The sequence below is a fragment of the Gordionus sp. m RMFG-2023 genome, chromosome 2 (assembly GCF_954871325.1).
Source record: "Gordionus sp. m RMFG-2023 chromosome 2, tfGorSpeb1-WG-v2, whole genome shotgun sequence".
NCBI classification, from domain to species: Eukaryota; Metazoa; Nematomorpha; class Gordioida; order Chordodea; family Parachordodidae; genus Gordionus; species Gordionus sp. m RMFG-2023.
In genome coordinates this window covers 60,147,715-60,166,948 of record NC_088776.1, presented here as the reverse complement: position 1 = coordinate 60,166,948, position 19,234 = coordinate 60,147,715, and the positions used below count along the sequence as shown (strand labels likewise).

Sequence of the window (19,234 nt, the reverse complement as noted above, 5' to 3'; positions counted from 1 at the left end):
TACCTAAAAAAATAAATAATTTATGAATTTTTTTTTGTGTTTCGCGATTATATCTTTATATATAAGCCTGGTCTGAGATTGAGGATTGTGAGAATTACAAAAAATAATTATATTGTCAAAGTTATTGCTAAATATTTATAGATGACATAGACAGGGGCCTTATCTAAAGATAATTTATCTACAGATGGCCAACATCTTAGGGTCAATTATAGTTATGTTACGAAGCTTATTTTTGGAGAAAATTTTGGCGCACCTTTTTTAGATATCAAGTTTGAAAATGTTTATCGTTAATAAAATAATCAAATAAAAATTTATTTAGAACAAGATTTTTATGATAAATAAATATTTTATTATATTTAACCTGTTAAAAATTATTTATTTAAATTGATATATCAAAAAAAAAAAATCCCAATTAAATAATATAATGGTTAAATATCTTATAAAATGATGAATCTAGCGAAGGTATAAGGAGAGAGAGAGAGGTTAAGGTAGTGGATATTATTGATCTTCTGATATTTTTATATATTTGGAAATTTTATGTTGTTCATTTGGGACAAGTAGGTTTGGTTTAAAGCTAATGGATATAACAATAACATTATGTCATTGGGATATATATACGATAATAGTCCTAAACCTGAAATTGTCCCCGTTTTCATTGTATCAGAAGTGAAGAGAGATTAGTCTGTTGGGAGCATGCTAGATAATAAAGATTCAACGCAGCATGTTACAGCTGTCATGTCCCAATCCTCCTGTCTATTGGATTTGGGCGATGCATAATCAACGAGGAAGAGAGCATTATCTAGGGAAAAGTCATTTGTGATGTATGGAATGTGATTATGAGTTCTGCTCGAAATAAAGGCAGTGAAGGCAAGATTTAATCTCTAGATCACCACTTTTGGTGGACAATGAAGCTTGAGTCCATGATGTTTCATTGAATTTTAGATAAAATATTTTCGTTTACTTCCTTTTTCATAAAAACTGAGAGGAAAATATATTTAATAATAGCATATAGTATGCACCCAAATGTTTTTTCAATGCAATTCTTTTTGAATTTAAATTTGTTTCTTTTATTTAAAATTGACACAAAATTATTTTGTATAGTAAAGAGTTTATAACAAAATGCTGAAATTAATTTTAATATAGCTAGTTTATTTTCTAACTAATTCATAAAAATTTTCCTACACTGAATGTTATATCTTGTTTATATAATATGTCAATTTTTTTAATATAGCCATTTATTTCAATACGAGTGGATTTAAGCTAACATAAATTATTACCATCGATAAAGATAATTTATTAGATGAAGCCTTACGTTGTTGGAATAATAATGTCTTACTAAACACAGCCTAGCCAGATTCAACGAAACAAAAAGATTGGGATCAAGGATTGGTATCTCGTTCCTTAGCTTACCTCAACTTGAGCGATGATCACTAATATAAATCCCTCTTATGATCTCTTAATTTCAACATTCTGGCCAAGAATGGTTAGATTCATATCCCAGCATTTTAAATAACCAGCTAATAGATAACGCGCTTTTCGTTACGCAATCAATTTACGCTTGGGCGTACCATTCCTAAACCATTATATTTGCATTAAAATGAAATCAATCGGCAGACGCGTATAGGAGACACTCTCTCCACTGTAAATTTATATCAAAAATCAGCCGACATGATAAAATAAATGCTTAAATATAGCCAATTTTTCCTCTATTTTAAAACTACATCCTTTTTAGATAAAAAACGCCCTGACGACAAAACCGTCTTACCTTTTTTCATGGGAAAGCCTTTAATGTGGAATTTTACGTGCAATGATCCCATGGCTCCATCTAATAATTCCCATGATCCCCTTAACAGAGCCGAATCTCTAAAAAATAGAAAATACTCACACTTAATGTGTGATAACCATTTTATCCAATCGCAGCTACATCAACCTGCTCGTTTGGACAAGCGGCTTTAGATCTATTCAAAATAATATCCAAATCAATAAAAAAAATCATACCTTTCTCCATTTTACAAACTCAAGCAAAAATCGCCGTATCTATAATTAGATCTAATCAAATATTTAAAACATCATGGCCCGACCTCGCCATTTGAAATTTTTTTTTCTTACTTTTTATAAAAATATACATTTGTATTTTTTTTTAACATAAACTGATATATGACATATTTTATTATATTCTCTATATTATATTGTTAATTTTTAAATAATAATATTTTATTATATTTGTATATGAATTTTAATAAAAAATTGAAAAAATACTTGCCATATTCTGGGCAATAGTAAATATAACAATTTTGGCAATACTAGAAATGTTGTGAATAAATATATATCAAAACGTCAACAAAGTAGTGTTGTTAAAAATATAGATATGGGGCTACTTTCAAAAACGTTCCGATTAAAATTTTACCCTAAATAATATATACATGTTTTAAAATGTTAGTAATAACTAGATTTTTAAAAAGAAGGATTATAATAGACTTTTGATGCAATTTGGTCCATGTCCTGCTCAATATATGTTATTGATTGGTTCTACTTGAAATTGTAGATACTTTAATCTTTATTCGTATAATTCTCATTAAACATACTTTGATCTTATTAAAATAAATTTGTTTCTTAATTAATTCTTACGTTTTGTCGTCTACTCAAAGATTTCAATTTAGTTAACGCTTTTTTTTAATTGAAACAGGATCTATATATATATATATATCATGCTAATACAACATTGAAATTTAAACTTCATAATTTATATATATAACTTTCACTGGCGTAGCCAAGGGGATGGGTTAATAGAAATACCTCCTCTTAGTAAATTTGTCTGTTCGCATAAATAACATTTAGGCTAATAACCTCCCCTTCCTCTCATTATAAAATATATGATGATAAACTAGAATTTGTAAGAAAAATATGTAAAAGTCCATAATTTTTTTAAATGCATTTATATTTATAAAAAAGGTAATAACCAAATATTTTTATAAAAATATAATATCTCAAAAGGCATACATTAGTGAACCTAAAGACTTCCATCATAATCATTTTAAAATATCTCAACTAATAATGACCCCCCCCCCACCCCCCTAGCAAAATCCTCTATTGCTATCATTTCATTTGTATTGTATAAAAATTTATTCCTTATGAAAGCATATTTTAAAAAATAATAACTTGTTGCATCTTAACATATTTATTTACTTAAAATAAAAAGAATAACTAAAGTAATTTTCATAAAAAATGGATCTCATGAGGACAAAAGATAGTTTGTAAGGGTTATCTGGACCCTGGTGTTACACAAATTTTAGACTGTGTATTTCTGATATGTAAATTAACTGAAGAGATGATTATTATTCTTTCTGCTGGATAAAATGTTCGAATATCTTACCCAAAATAAACCTGTCTGTGATTATCTATTCGTAACAATAATAACTCTCATCTCAATAAATTAATAATCAAGCAACTATTTCACAAAGTTTTAGTAAAAATTATTTATATTTTTGTATTTTTATCGGTAAAGACTCTTTAAAAATGACATCACAAGTTATGGAGGTATAAATTACTCTGTTAAGTAAATTTTACACAAGCACAAGAGGTTATCAATTTTTATCTACTTATAGAAAGTCAGAATAATAATAGTTTTAATAAATTCTATTTGTACCTGTTATTTTTTTTAAATATTTTAAATTAATTTCTCACATTGGCATAAGAATATGGAAGAAAGAGTAGTCCATAGCTCCGTGAGGTTGACGGATGAGGATCAATTCTATGCCAATATTTCGAGTCCTTATAGATCTTCAACACGACATAAGCGGAATTACAAGTTAATGAGTTATGAGCAAAATAAGGAAAGTGTGAAATTTTGAAACTAGCTGAACGATCTAAGGATCAATTAGCGAAACCTATACCATTATATAGCCCGTTAATTGATCCTCTATCCGGATACCAGCGGAATGAACCGTTTGTGAGTTATAGGAAAAATAGAATGTTTTGGCATTTGCCAAAATTTAAAATTCGAGCAATCATTTTTATAGTTAAAGCCAATATTTAGTGCCTTAATTGATCTTCCGTATTCCTCAAACGGAATATCAAAAAATTAAAGGAAAGTGAGTTATCAACAATAAATATATCACGGTCAAATTTAGACCTGACAAATTATGGATGCATTAAAGATGAAACTTATATCATTTTTTTTAGTGCTCCGTTTATAACAAGTGCTTAAAAGGTTTAATAGCCGCAATTAAAATGTAAAAGTTTATAAAATAGAGCAGCAAACATCCTATTATTTTAGCCATTATTTAGTAATTGTAAATTTTTTTTTAGGAGCTTAATAAATGTTTCAAGCTCAAATTTTTACCTCAGATATGAATGCACTGCCCTATTAAATTTTTTCGATTTGCGAGGCCAATAATAAAGCTGGAAAACCTATTATGTTTCAACATCTATTATTCAGAGCTGTCATTGAATGATATAGGTAAAAACATTCAAAATTTTTTTTATTTTGATTCAAATTGTACCTTTCACCGTTTTATTTTATTAGAAAAAAATTTTGCATATAAATGTTTCTATCATAATTTTAAATTTGTATTTAGATGTCATTATTATCATTATAACTATGCAGGAATTATGAAAGTTACCCTGATTCGAAAGTAGTGCCATATCAATCCTTCAAATTTTCTGTCACCTTTCTAGACGCTTATAGAAAATTTTAGACAACCCATATCAAATAAAATATTATGTTTCTATAAATAGTTATTCGTAAATATAATTCTCAAGTGTGATCTCTCTCTCTTTTTTTTAAATCTCATTTTCCCACTTAAAGTTGTGTCCAAAACATAAAAAAAAAACTATTTTCGATTCTTAACTTTGTTTGACTGACGTTCGTCTTCATTAGAGTTAAAAACTTTTACTTATTTTTAAAAAAATATGAAAATGTTTTTTTTACAAACACCTTTACAAGTAATCACAATATGATGTGATTAATAAATCAATTATTTTTTTTATAATTTTTTTATTAACATTTAATATTTTAAGAAAAAATTTTACATACTAAATTAAAAAGTAACAAATTTTATTTGTATCAATATAATTAAATTATAATTCATTATTTTTAAATTAAAAATATATATAGAAATAAAATTAATATTAAAATTAACATATCAAATATAAAATAAAAGAATATTATATAAAAACGGAGGTGGGACTACAAGTTCCCAAAAAACATGAGTAATTATATTTTAAAATAATGATTTGTAGGTTTTGTTTTAAAAAACAGAATTCTTTTGGTTCTGATGTAAGGGCTCTTGTCTTATCCTTTATATTTTTTAAGAACTTTAAAGTTCCGCTTGGCATATGTCCAAGGGCAGAGATAACGATCGGTGTAAAAATATAATTTGTGAATTTGGAATATTTCAATGTTTTTTTTCTCGGCTATATCAACCGGATTAGAATTTAAATTTTTTGGGAAAGAAGATACGCATGTGAAGTCCCAAATTAAGGATTTCCCTAAAGACCAAGGCACGGAAGTTAAGCCATCTGGTCTTAAGCCATCATCTAATGATAAATTTGTAGACTCCAGGATTTTTGGTATTCGGGCCCTGGTAAGAGAACGGCTAATAGCTAAATTAATTGCTGCATGCCTTGCATGCCTGCCTTGACTATATATACAATTTAGACCATGTCTCCCTTCGGAGTCAACTAATATTTTACATTTAATGCATGTATGTGGTTGAACAATGTTACATCCAAGTCGATGGCCTATGACAACTCTTAATTGTACATCTGATAAGAGGTTACCTAGGTTACAACTTGGTAATGCTTTCAACCATTCATAACCACTAGTACAGTCAGCATTCTGTAATGAATATACTCCAAAGGGGGGTTTGATGAGATTATTTTAAAATTTTTTTTTAATTAAAGGTTCGAAAATAGATTGGTGTGTTAAGGTTGTGGGTAAGACAGCTTCAGGTGGAGCTAAAGATAACCAGGTTGTCAAGGTTGAGTTTAAAAGGCTATATTTAGGAGAGATAAAAGCGTGGCATTTATCAAACGCGATGCTAAAAATGAGGAGATATAAATCTAAACCACCCATTTTCGAGGGTAATTGTGAGAAACCCCAATTAAAATCTTCCAATTTAATATTTAAAATATTTTCTAATAAACTTCTAAAAAATTTATGAACACGATTAATAATTTCATTATTTAAAAATAGGAAGAAGATCTAAAAATATGTAAAATCTTTGGTAAAAATAAATATTTTTTTAAAAGAAAAAAGCTCTGGTGTGAAAGAATTTCGTTTAAAATAGTTTCAAGTCCTAATAAGCCTTCGAAAAATTTTTCCACGAACACCTCACAGTTGGAAAAACTGCTTAAAGGTGAACCTAGAAGATTAATTTCACTTTTTTAAATGATTTTAAACCCTTGACTTTGAGAGTATTTTAAAAAGTATATTTCAGATTTAGCTATATTTAGAGTAAGGCCTATGTTTAGAGAATACTTCTCTATATATTCTATCGCTGCAAGAATATTTTTAGTAGGTCCGCAAATTGTACCATCATCTAGATACCATATGTTTAAATCTAAATTAAAAAAGGATTTTAGACAATGAACTAGGTTATGTATACCTACAAGATCAGAGGGCCCAAAGGGTCTCCTTGTTGAATACCTTCGTCAGATGGAATTGTATATTCCCCGAATTTGAGAGGGGTTCTACAGCCATAAGACTGTTCAATAAATCTTGCATAAACTGGGAATTTTTCATAAAAAATGTTCAAAAATGCTTTTCTGGATAAAGAATTAAAAGCATTTTTAAAATCAAGCTTACAGACTACGGCGTCTGGAGGAGGATCTTCGATATATATGCGAAGGGAGTGAGCGGCTCTTTCGCATCCCCCTCTAGTACCAAAGCCTAGTTGAAATGTTTGGAACATTTTTGAAGCATCAGGTTTGATGCGCTCAACGATTAGCTAATAGTCTCCTTCGCCGAACTCCACCATCAGGCTTAGAAAAAGCAATTAATCTTGTGCCAAAAAGAATTTGGTGAACTTGACTAGGTAAATCATTGTTCAATATATTTTCACTAAGTACCAATGAATTTACAAATGAATCTTGATAAGGATTCTTAAGGATAATTAAAAAATGGAAATAAGAAGGGCGAAAACCGTCAATTCCCCCTGCAGAGTTTTTATTAAAAGATAAAACTGTTTTAATTAGTTCTTCCATACCTATTTCGATTAAATTAGATTTTATAGGGATGGGAAGATCTTCAGGAAAAGCCTGAGGGTGCAATTCTTTTAATAAAGTAAAAGTATGTTCATATAGGAGCCAATTTATCATTAGATGTGAGCTCCACATACGTCCCCTTGGTTTATTTTTTTTGATATAATTTTGCATTTAGGGGCAAAATCAGATGTAGCCCTCACATCAGGAACGTAATTTTCCATTTCTAAGTCATAAAATTGGTCTATTTTATATTTTATACTTTCTTGAAAAATTTTTTTTTTATTTTTAACTGTAGGTTTAATTAAGACTTTAAAAGGAAAGGTTAAAAGATTCTCCCAAGCTTTAAGGGAATTTAAATTTGAATTAACTTCCATAATAAGTGTTGTTAAAAAATTAGAAATTAAAGACCTTGATTTAAGGGGTAGGTGGATTAAGGTTGTCCCAATTTAAAAAATTATCATAAAAATCAGGATAAAAATTTTGAGTTAAAAAGGTGGATGTTTCAATTTTGTTGCACAAAATTTCATTTGAAGGGGGTTTACCAGAGTTTATACATGGTTTTGACCTGGGCCCATGTTTATAAAAACAAATAGCTTGGGTCAAGGTTATATTTTTATGGCAGGCATTACAAATGCTTGCATACCCATTTTAGAAGGGGAAAAAAGGAGGAGGGGGTGGGGGTATGTATGAATGACTTATTTTTAAAATTCCAAAAATGTTATTTAAAAAAATAATAAAAATTATAAAATTAAATAAAAGATTTAAATTTTGTTCTATCAAGATTCATGAATATTAGGGTTTAAATAATTGAGTAATGTTTAAATAAAAATTTATATTTTAAAAAATATAATACAAACTAACTTAAAATCTATATTTTTTGAAAAATATGTATTAAAATTTGAGTTTTAGATGCTTGTGGAATTTTGAAATGAAAAATTTTTTTTTTTTAAATAAATTAACTTAAATCTATATATGATTGAGATAAGTATTTTCATTGATTGAATCAAAGAAATATAAGCAATTATTAATGTCATATATTGGCTAAAAATTATTTAAACAATTAATTATACAAAATAAAGTTATAAAAATCTTAATTATTAGATTTTAATAAAGATTAACTATATAGTTTTGATTAAAACAAGTGCATTATTATAATAAAAAAATAAATCCATCTAAAATTCTAATAATGTTAGAAAATGTAAGACCCATAATAAATTTAATAAATCATAAATATATTACCGTTAGATGGCGTATTAGATTAAAAATTTAATTTTTAATTATAAATAATGTGAATCATAGAAGTATAATTTTTTGCTCTGGATTAGTATATTTGGTATAAACTTATATAATCGTAATATTGGAGTTATGATGTCAATTCTCAGTGTAGTCATTTTTTTTTAGATTTTTGTGATTTTAAAAATATTTTATTTTTTTTGACTCATAAATAAATGCAATAATTTATAATTGTTTTTGAATCGAAAAACTAGATTACTTCAATTAAATTTAAGGGCCCTGAAAAAGGCCGTTGGTATTCATTGGTCTTAAAAACGACCGTGGGATATTCATTGGTCATAAAATAACCGTTGGTTATTTAAAAAATGTAAATAAAAATATGATAATAAGTAATATACAATTTTTAAACCAATTAGAAAGAGCAATATTCCATAAATCTTATCGATTATATATCTTTTTTAAAAAAATTAAGATGAATAGACACTCATTATAAAGTTTCCAATGAAGATAAGAAGTTTCTCTCTTGCACATAATTAATCTTGCATATATTAATTATTTATAAAAAGCCAAGAAGATCTATAATTGTTAAATATATATATATATATATTATTTTTTATAATTATAGGTGGATAAAATATTATATGAGTACTGTTGTAACTGTTGAAAAAAAGAAGAAATAAATTTAATATAATACATCAAATGTCAGTTATTTTCTGACAGGGGAAATAAGTTTTCCTTGGGGGAAGAAGAGGAGGTGATGAACACATGATGGGTTGAAGGGGAAGGATTCTTTTGTTATCCATTTTGGGATGAAGAGTTTGGATTATTTCGAGAAGATGTCAGCGAGGAACTAATAATGGACCTTTGGGAAATGAAGAATTAGATAATTAGATATTTATGATTTGTAATTTTTTTGATAATGTATAGAGATTGTTGTTGGTGTTTTTTAATAAAGAAAGTTGAGTCGTATTCTTATTCTTATTATTATGAAAGGATGGCTTGTAATATTGGTGCCGTGACCAGGATCGGATCTATCTAGGGATTAATGTGAAATCACAACGCAAGTACTAAAAAAAAACTATAGTGAGATTAAGGATTGAGTTTAAAAATTTTTATACTTTTATATTTAACTTTAAAAAAATGTAAGATTGAAAGTAGGTAATGAGTATTAGGCAGAAATATGGAAATAAGATCAGGAATTTAAGACAGTAATATTTGGTATATTATCTTATGTCTAGATGTATATGGTACATCTAATTTTGATCATTATTTGGTATGCCTTAAAACTCATTGAATGGTGTTATAGGTATTCCGTCATAGGAAGCTGAAAGACCTCATGAACAGCAGGACAGAAAGGATTGTTAAATATTTAAATATGTGAAATTTATGAAAATATATATGGATATAGACTTTTGTAATAAAGTGTGTATTATTTAATTATGCATTTTGGGTTTGTAAAGGGATGAATATGTATGGGATAATTTATTATTAATGTTAATATATTACATAGGTAACATGAAAAGGTTTGCATGGATCAAGGCAATAAACAAAAAATTTTTATTATATAATGTATTTAAAAAATATTAAACTACAATTTAACTATATTTTTAACTTCCAATCTATATATAAATTTATCCTTTATATATATAAAAAAATCTATTAAACAATTAAATGAAAAAATGGTGTTAATTAAATGAATGTAAGATATAAAAATTGTTAATTAAATAAATGTAAGATATAAAAATTTTCGCTAAATAATAACCATTATAATAATAATAATCCATATTTAACATAACATATGATATATTTAACTATGAATTATTATTTATAATGTTAATATATTGTATAGGTAACATATGATATATTTAATTATGAATGAGAATTTGAAGGAATTGAAGTATGATGAAGTCAGAATAATATCTATAATGTTAGATGTGGATAGTTATTTTGATTTAGTGTCTGCATTTAGTGTATATATAAATTGGATAGGAATTTATATGATACATTAGATGGTGTATAATATTTTTTTTTTTCAAATTATGAAATCTTTATATTTAATATATATATTTTTTTTTAAATTATAAATTTTTATAAGAAGTTTTATTTGCAATTATTATATTATTTGTGTGGTATGCAATGATGTGAAGGGAAAATATTTTTACAGATAAGGTCAGCCCGTGTTGAGGGGTATGCCTTGAGGTGAAAATATTGTTTAGTTTGCATACTGGGGAAAGTTTTTTTTTGTAAATTTATGTTGCATAATACATTTTTTTTTATCTTTTTAATAATTTTATAACACATCACATTTTACTATTTAATTATGAACCTATTTTTAAAGAAAAGACTCAAATTATTTTATATTGTGAAGGTATATTAAAAATTCTTTACATATATACCATATAGCCCATTATATTATCAATTTTTGTTACTTTGCATTCTATTTTTTTTGTGAATTTGTGCTAATTGTGATGACAGAGTTAGGTAGAAATGGTATATTTTTCTTAGGATACTGAGTAATTCCTAGATGGAAAATATTGTATTTTCTACATATTATATATTTGTTCCTTCATATATAATATTAAATGTATTTATATACGTATGTATTGTAATTTTATTTATAATCTTTGTTCGGCCAAGTTTCGCATTATTTTTAATACCTAAAGATGGATTTTTATATTCATTTTAAGAAATATTTATAAAGATGTAGCTTTGTTTTTTTTCACATGATAGAAGGAAAATTACATGTGTTGAAATTGCATTTCACACATAGACAATGTTTTCACATTACATTATTATATGTAAAATCATTATTTCCTAATTACCATGAATCATACCCTAATAATGTATATTATAGCTAGTAGTTCCCAAATGTCTTAAAATGAATAAATTATTATGTTTTGCGGATATTACATTGTCCATATTAATGTTCCGTAGATTATAAATGCAGATACCCCAATGTACATGTCATTATTGATAATGTCTGTTTTGGCGATTTTATATTGAAATGTACTGGAGTTATTATATTATAAATCATTATAAGGGAAGTTGATTCGATAAATTCCCTGAACATCTTCAAGGCGTCCCAATACAATTATAATGGGCGAGTCGATACAATTCAAAGAGGTGATTCGATACAATTCAAAGGGGCGATTCGATACAACACCACCACAAAGAGAGGGACGCTGGGCTTGTGAAGGGTGGGCGTGTTGTAACTGTTGAAAAAAAGAAGAAATAACTTTAATATAATACATCAAATGTCAGTTATTTTCTGACAGGGGAAATAAGTTTTCCTTGGGGGAAGAAGAGGAGGTGATGAACACATGATGGGTTGAAGGGGAAGGATTCTTTTGTTATCCATTTTGGGATGAAGAGTTTGGATTAATTCGAGAAGATGTCAGCGAGGAACTAATAATGGACCTTTGGGAAATGAAGAATTAGATAATTAGATATTTATGATTTGTAATTTTTTTGATAATGTATAGAGATTGTTGTTGGTGTTTTTTAATAAAGAAAGTTGAGTCGTATTCTTATTCTTATTATTATGAAAGGATGGCTTGTAATAAGTACAATAATATTTCGAGTACCATATTATGTAATTTTTACTAATTTTATTGTCAAATTGTTATCTAAAACTTAAAAATTTGAAACTAATACACTTCCGACAACTAAAATTACTTAAAAAGCTGCCACAGGTGTCAACATAAATAAGTGAGTCGGAGTTTAAAATAAACTAAATTAGTAATTAAATGAGACTATACGTATCTTAATTAAGGAATGGTTATTAAAATATGATTAGTGAATAATATGAAATATGACATATGTAAGAGCTGAATTGGCTAGCCATAGTACTTCATGGTAAAAATTATTAAATTGTAATAGATTGTAATCTGACTAAATGGACAAATTAAATAAATTTTCCTATATTTTTAGAAATTAAATTATTATATTTTTAACAATTATAGATCCTCCTAGGTTTTAATTCATATTTTTAAGATTAATAATATTTTATGAAAATTTATAATGAGTCTCTATTTATCTTATAAAATTATGTTAAATAAGATTTGTGGAATATTGCTTTTTCTAATTGATTTAGAGATTGTATTATTATTTAATATAATATCTTTAATTAACATATTTGAAGAACCTCTTTTTTAAAACATATATATCCAACGGTCTTTTTTGGACCAATGGCCATATTGAGGGCCTTAAAATTTTAATTGGAGTAAACTAGTTTTCCGATTCAATAACAATTATAAATCTTTGCATTTATTTTAAATGAGTCAAAAAAATTAAATATTATTAAAATCCCATCTAAAAAAAATGACTAAACTGAGAATTGACATCATAACTCCAAATATAGTGATGATATATATTTTAAATTTTTTTATTTTATGATTATATAAGTTTATACCAAATAAACTATCCAGAGCAAAAAATGCTTCTATAATTCATATTATTTTTAATTAAAATCTAAATTTTTAATGTAATACGCCATCTAGTAAAAATTTATTTGTGATTTAAAAAATTTATTATGGGTTTTATATCTTCTATATAATATATCTGTTTATGCATATTATAAATTAATATACTACATTTTTTTCTATATTCTATTTTATTTATTTAAATAATTTTAATTTTGAATAAATTTGATTTATTTAATAAAAACCTTTTATTTTTTATTGTTATGGGAAACGGTGTCTGGGCAACAGAGGTAGAAATATTATCTATGGCCACATTGTTTCAGACAAATATATTAATCTATACCCAATATAAGTGGGCTTATTATTCGCCCATGAAATTTTTTAATAATATTAAAATATTTAAAGAAAATATTTATTTATGCAATGTAAATAACAATCATTTTGTTAGAATTATATCAATGTGATTATCTATTCTAATATTTTTATTCCATTATATTTATTGCAATTTAGTTGAAAAATGATAATCGGTAAGTATCTTTTTGTTATTATTGTACTCTATATTTTTATAAAAAGTATAGTTTGACATCCTTTTTATATGTTAAATTCTATACAATTGCAAATTTAAATTATATTTATTGCATTTTATATATATTTTTTAATACTTCATCTTTTTCTTAAATGTTATTCAATCGCGAATTTATACAATATATTTATTGCATTTTATATTTTTTATTAATAGTTATTTTTATAAAAAAAACAACAATAGTTAGCCATCTTCTTGATGAGTTAAGTTCTACAATTGCTAATTTATATTATATAGCTTTTCATATTTTTTATTAATAGATATTTTTATAAAAGTACGATATTGAATTATTTGATGAATATGTAATTTATGTTTAAATATAAATAAATTTAATTTACCATATGTATATAGATTTCGATCAAACTTTTTTAAAATTAAGCTATTACGTTTTCGACGTTAAATTATTTGTAGGTATAAAAAAATTTAAAAAGGTATAGAATAAAACTTAGATGTTAATATAATAACTAAATATCAGAAATTAAAATATTATCTATCTCATAAATTACAATATTAGAAAATTTTAATTATTTATCACTCATAAGCGTCAATATGCTAAACATATAAACTTTAAGCACACCTGTCAATCGTAAGTGTTAATAATGCAATATATACACTTTTAACATTGCACGTCAGTCATAAATGTCAGTATTATTAAATAATAGAAACTTTTTAACATTACATGTCAGTCATTAATGTCAGTATTACCAAATAATAGAAACTTTTTAACATTACATGTCAGTCATTAATGTCAGTTTTACTAAATAATAGAAACTTTTTAAGATTACATGTCAGTGTCAGTATTACTAAATAATAGAAACTCGATGTCAGTCATAAATGTCAGTATTACTAACTTTTATAATGATATTTTAATAAACTATTATTATAAAGTCAATCATAAATGTCAGTATTACTAAAGGGAGTTAATTGCGCGTTTTATTTTCCCTATAAAAAGGGACAAATTTTCATACTTAAAAAAGATACTTTATTTTCTGTTTTAAAATAATTATTTTCAAGATTTTTGTAATTTGGATATACACTTTTTTATTTTATTAATAAACGTTAATTTAAAGTTACGAGTAAATTTTTTATATAACAAAAATGTCTCTTACAAGATCCCAGCTAGACGAACTCCCTACCCTTCAAACCTTTACTTCATAAAGTAAATTCACTATCCCGTGAAAATTAAAAAAATTTTTATTCAATTTTCGGTGTAATGTGAAGAAGCATATAGCTTAAAGTAGGAGCACTTGCCCCAATAGACTAATCAACGTGCAATTTATTAAAATAGCTTCTACATCTAACTCCTATGTTTATAAACTTTATTCAGTGAAACATTTGATTCTAGCCATCTTGAATTTTACTTTTAATATTAGAATACTGTCTTTTATAAAATTAAAATTGTAAAGTATCAACGAAACACATTTTAAATCCGTTTCCTGACAAGACTACCCAACGGAATTCCATCTTTAATATTAATCTATTTTTGGCTTTTAGTGGTATCATCTTTCCCCTTCTCCAACTCGTCATTGGATGGAGCCTTTTTCTCCTGGTCATTCGCATCATATTTTTCCAACATGTCTCGGATAGCAGCGTCGACCCGTTCAACTTGTCCGCGGTCAGATGGACCAGTGACGTAAACAAAATTAATGTCGCTTTGTTTTGAAGACATGGATGAACGTTCTTCATCCACCGGTAATCCTTGTGGTGGTCCGAACTGGGAAGATACTGATTTTTTTTCCAAAAACAAAAATTATTAAATAATATCTAATATAATTATAGTGGTAAAATAATATATAATGATAAAAATCAGCACAAATGTAACTTATTCTGCTAGCACCGATATTTATATATAAAAATTAGGGCTGTGCCAATCCACGTATCTTTCACCTCCCATATTGATTCAAACCTAATCCGATCAGATATTTATATTGATTTTTCACCCCTCCCCCTAAAAATCAATAATAGAATTATGCATTTACTTTAATTTTTTTTATTTCTACAATTAAGATTATAATTAAAAAAAATAATTTATAATAGATAAAAAAAATATTATAATAATGTAAAATAAATATATATAACATAAAATATGACAAAAAAGGAAAAGTAAAGTAAAAAGATCAGATCGGTTTTTCCAATATTTTTGGAAAACGCTAAATATCGGTGCCGATACGATATTTAATATAGGCACAGCCCTAATAAAAATACAATATTCCTACAAAACAACCATATTTTAGTTACATCAATTTTATTAAACGGATCACATAACCAAAATAGATCTTTCTTATATTCTCTTCAGATAGTAATTGGTCACTCTCTTTCCTTTTTTTAGAAAAATACCAATTAGATATAAACACTAGGTAAAAAAAACTGTTGTCATTGGTTAAAAAAAATAAGAAAGTAATATAAAAACCGTTTAGTCCGAAAGCAGCTTGACAAGCATATATTGCCGACCCAAGGCGGGAATTGACGACAGTGGCCAGGTCAGGCGATTTGTAGACCACACCAGCTACCATATAATAATCGGAGAGAGGGGTGGTGATAGCTGTGGATTGCCCAGAATTCGTCATCCCTATAATATAATTTTTATCCTTCTAATTTTCCTTTTCCTTAATTAATTTTATTTCTTGGAGTAATATTATTCTTTCTTTCCACGCTACTTCTAATATCAAAAATGGTAAGAAACATTTAATAATGAAACCCGATAAATTAGAAGCGACCTTGTGCCTTCTCTGGGCCCTTATGACGTAGAGTACGGGTTCTTGGGCGTGAATGAGAGCGTATTCCAGTCCGGCCATATTTTTGAGGTGAGTCCGAGCGTCTAGCCCCTGCATTTTGAGGGTTTCGTTATTGCAGGTTCGATCGTAGAAAGGGTTTCCCCTCTGGCAAAAGTAATCCAATGCGTTAGAAGTATTAAGTACGGGTAGCCAAGCACTGTCATGCCAAGAGATGTGTAGAGGGTCATCTGTTGCTAAGCTGCTTATATCGGTCATGGAGATGGTTATAGCTTAGGTTTAAAATTACTATTTTAAATTTTTGGAAGGCAATTAGAGATTTTTCTATCTGCTGAAACTTATCAGCAATATAAGATTTGCAATCTAATTTTTAAATAGTTCAATAATTTAAAAGGGGGTATATCATTAAATTAATTTTCTGGCATCCCCTCCCTTTAAGGTCTGGTGTAATTGCCTTCCAAAAATTAAACCTTTTAGACTATAAAATTGGGTTAAATAAAGCAAATTTTGTGAGAATTATGACTAAGGCCAGAACTCAACAAACAATATCAACCCATAGTGTCATTAATGACATCGGGCACAATTTAATCAACATATAAAATCAGGATCCATTCAATTATTTGATGTTAGTCATGGGAAGGAGGCCTGTCTTAGGGGACATAGAAGAATAAGAAAGGGTCAGCCATATTACATAAATTGTCAATTAATTATAATTTATTATTTATTAGTCTTATTATTATTTAATATATGAATTACTTTGTTCATTGATATTCAAATCATTTGTAGGATATATAAATATTTGTATCTTCCTTTAAATTAATTTCTTGCTCTCTTAATGAAGAAGATTGTTAGAAAAAATATCAGACCAAATAAGGTATTGTTATTTTATAAATAAATGAATTTTAACAAAATCATTGAATTGTATTAATATTTTTCATTTTACTTAAATATTGATGAATTAAACATTTTTTGAAATTTAAATTTTTGGCATCAAGCATCAATATATAAAATAATTTAATATGTTATTCATAAAAATATATAGTCATTTGATTTTTTGGGGTGCCTAGTCCTGATTACCACCCTTAATTAATAAAAAATTTGTGATCCAAAGGTAGATATCAAAAATGTTTCATCAATTATTCTGTCGTTAATTAATAATATGGTATATGATATAAGAGAAATAAAAAAAAAAGACAAGTAAATACTTCGATTTCTGAATAAAAAATCGCAATTCTAGGAATTAGATTTGTGTCAGTTGTCGGAACTGATTGATTGTGTGACAATTTCCATTCCTGTTATAATCTTCCCATAAATCCAGTTCGTATTCTGAAGAAGGATGACCGTGCTGATTAATTGTAAATTTTTGAGTGATAATTAAAAATTCCAATTTTGATAAGATTGATTCTATATTCGTTTAGAGTGTATCAGAGTTCCATGCTTGCTTTTATAATTAGCTAATGGCCAAATGTTAGTATAATTTTTTAGACGTCTACCGGAAAAAATCCATAAAAATTAGGACGTTTTAATTTATCAGTTTTTTTCAAATTTGAGCTGCTATCCTTTTTTTAAAAAAACCGAGGCCAAAGTAATATTTTTAGCTAATAACTTAGTTTAGTGGACTTTTCAGCTAGCTAAAAATTGGCTTAAATGGCGAAAATAGTAATTACGCAACTATACTTGCGCGTATCAAAGATTTGTCAATAGCAAGGGAGTTTATATTTATGTCATTTCTAGCTTAAGTGTGTGGTTGAGAATAAACTATCCTATTTTTGGCTGGACAATAAACTAAGAAGCTTTTGGATATTAAGGTTTTAGTAGTTTAATTTGTTTACTTTCTTTTTTTTAAAGCTGCGGGTATAGGGTCTTCAGGGACTTAGAGCTGAGATAGTATGCTGGCCATAGTGCTGTTGCATTTTTCACTAGTCTTCTGTTTAGCTTGAAGCAAAAATAAATGACGACTCATGAATGTCAAATATAATTAATGGCCAAATCAAATCAAAACGCAAAAGCTTAATTCTATGGTAATTCAAGGCAGTATATGGGCCTAATAATTGAGAGCCAAAATATTTAAGCCATTAATATATGTCTAAAAGAGCTAAATTTAAACAGTAAGTTATGTAAAATTAATCATAAACCAAATCCATATTATCCTCAAAAAAATAAAAATCGTAAGTCATATCATTCTTAATTTAAATCAGAGCTTAGTTTATAATGCTCTATTAGATTTACTTAATCAAAAGGATTTGCACCAATGACTTTACACAATGACCTAGATTTTGAAAATGGAACAGAATATTTGTATATATATATATAAAAGGGAACCATTACTAACCATAGTAGTTAGAATTGGTTTAGACTAATGGGGATTAAATTTCGATACTTAAAGATGCATACTTTTTCAAAAAATCTTAACTCTTTTATAACAATTTATATTCTGATTAAATTTATTGTTTATATATGGTAAATTATATGTAACTAAACTGAGAATAAAAAATATTACTACCCTGATCTTGTACACCTATATATCCATCCTCTCTCACTATACTTTTAAAATCTCTTATTGGATCTTCACCAAATGTATCTGTATCCAAAAAAATATATTAAATAATTTTATATATTATACCCTTTCTCTTGACACATTTATTTTAGTATCCTCCTTTCTAATTTCCAACCCTAGAATTTTAGATTTATCAAAAATAAAATTTTTCCAATTTTTAAAAAAATAATCTTTCTCCTTAAACTTTTATTCCACAGGACATTTCTTCAAATAGTGCTTCTTCTAATGGAAATATAATAATTAAAAATATATTTTCCTTTTTTCCAAATGCATTTTTTACATTCTCCTTCTCCAACTATAGTTTTAAGAAGCCTACAAACTTAATTATTTGTTCAATATTATTTTATGAATAAACTGATTATATTACCTTGATCTTTAACACCCTCTATAGTTTCACAATGTGCAATTTTTTTGACTGTATCTTTGCCATTAAAAAAAGTTATATTCATATATTTAAAAAATAATACCTTTGTTCCCCTCTATATAGTGCTTTAAATTACGT

General features: G+C 26.7%; 1 protein-coding gene across 4 annotated transcripts; it reads right to left on the bottom strand.

Moving 5' to 3' along the window:
• Positions 1–14,872: 14,872 nt before the first annotated feature.
• On the bottom strand, positions 14,873–17,505 carry LOC135923730 (mediator of RNA polymerase II transcription subunit 6-like). Of its 4 annotated transcripts, none has more exons than XM_065458641.1 (4): positions 17,381–17,505; positions 16,142–16,447; positions 15,854–16,012; positions 14,873–15,168 (listed from the first exon to the last, which is right to left on the bottom strand). In XM_065458641.1, exons 2-4 carry the CDS (start codon positions 16,431–16,433, stop codon positions 14,921–14,923), a joined length of 699 nt encoding a protein of 232 aa, XP_065314713.1. In that variant the 5' UTR covers positions 16,434–16,447; positions 17,381–17,505; the 3' UTR covers positions 14,873–14,920. The 4 variants fall into 4 exon arrangements, with proteins under 4 accessions (XP_065314713.1, XP_065314716.1, XP_065314714.1 ...); XM_065458644.1 differs by having other exon boundaries at positions 15,854–15,985; XM_065458642.1 differs by lacking the exon at positions 17,381–17,505 and adding an exon at positions 16,932–17,077.
• Between the last annotated feature and the right edge of the window lie 1,729 nt (positions 17,506–19,234).

What these genes read in the sequence shown, in the direction of transcription:
- LOC135923730 (XM_065458641.1), bottom strand. Translation starts at nt 16,433, where the DNA reads ATGACCGATATAAGCAGCTTAGCAACAGATGACCCTCTACACATCTCT. An exon ending in GGTCGCTTCTAATTTATCGG is followed by an intron (nt 16,013 to 16,141) that starts GTTTCATTATTA and finishes ATTATATTATAG; the next exon opens with GGATGACGAATTCTGGGCAA. An exon ending in AGCTGCTTTCGGACTAAACG is followed by an intron (nt 15,169 to 15,853) that starts GTTTTTATATTA and finishes AAAAAAAATCAG; the next exon opens with TATCTTCCCAGTTCGGACCA.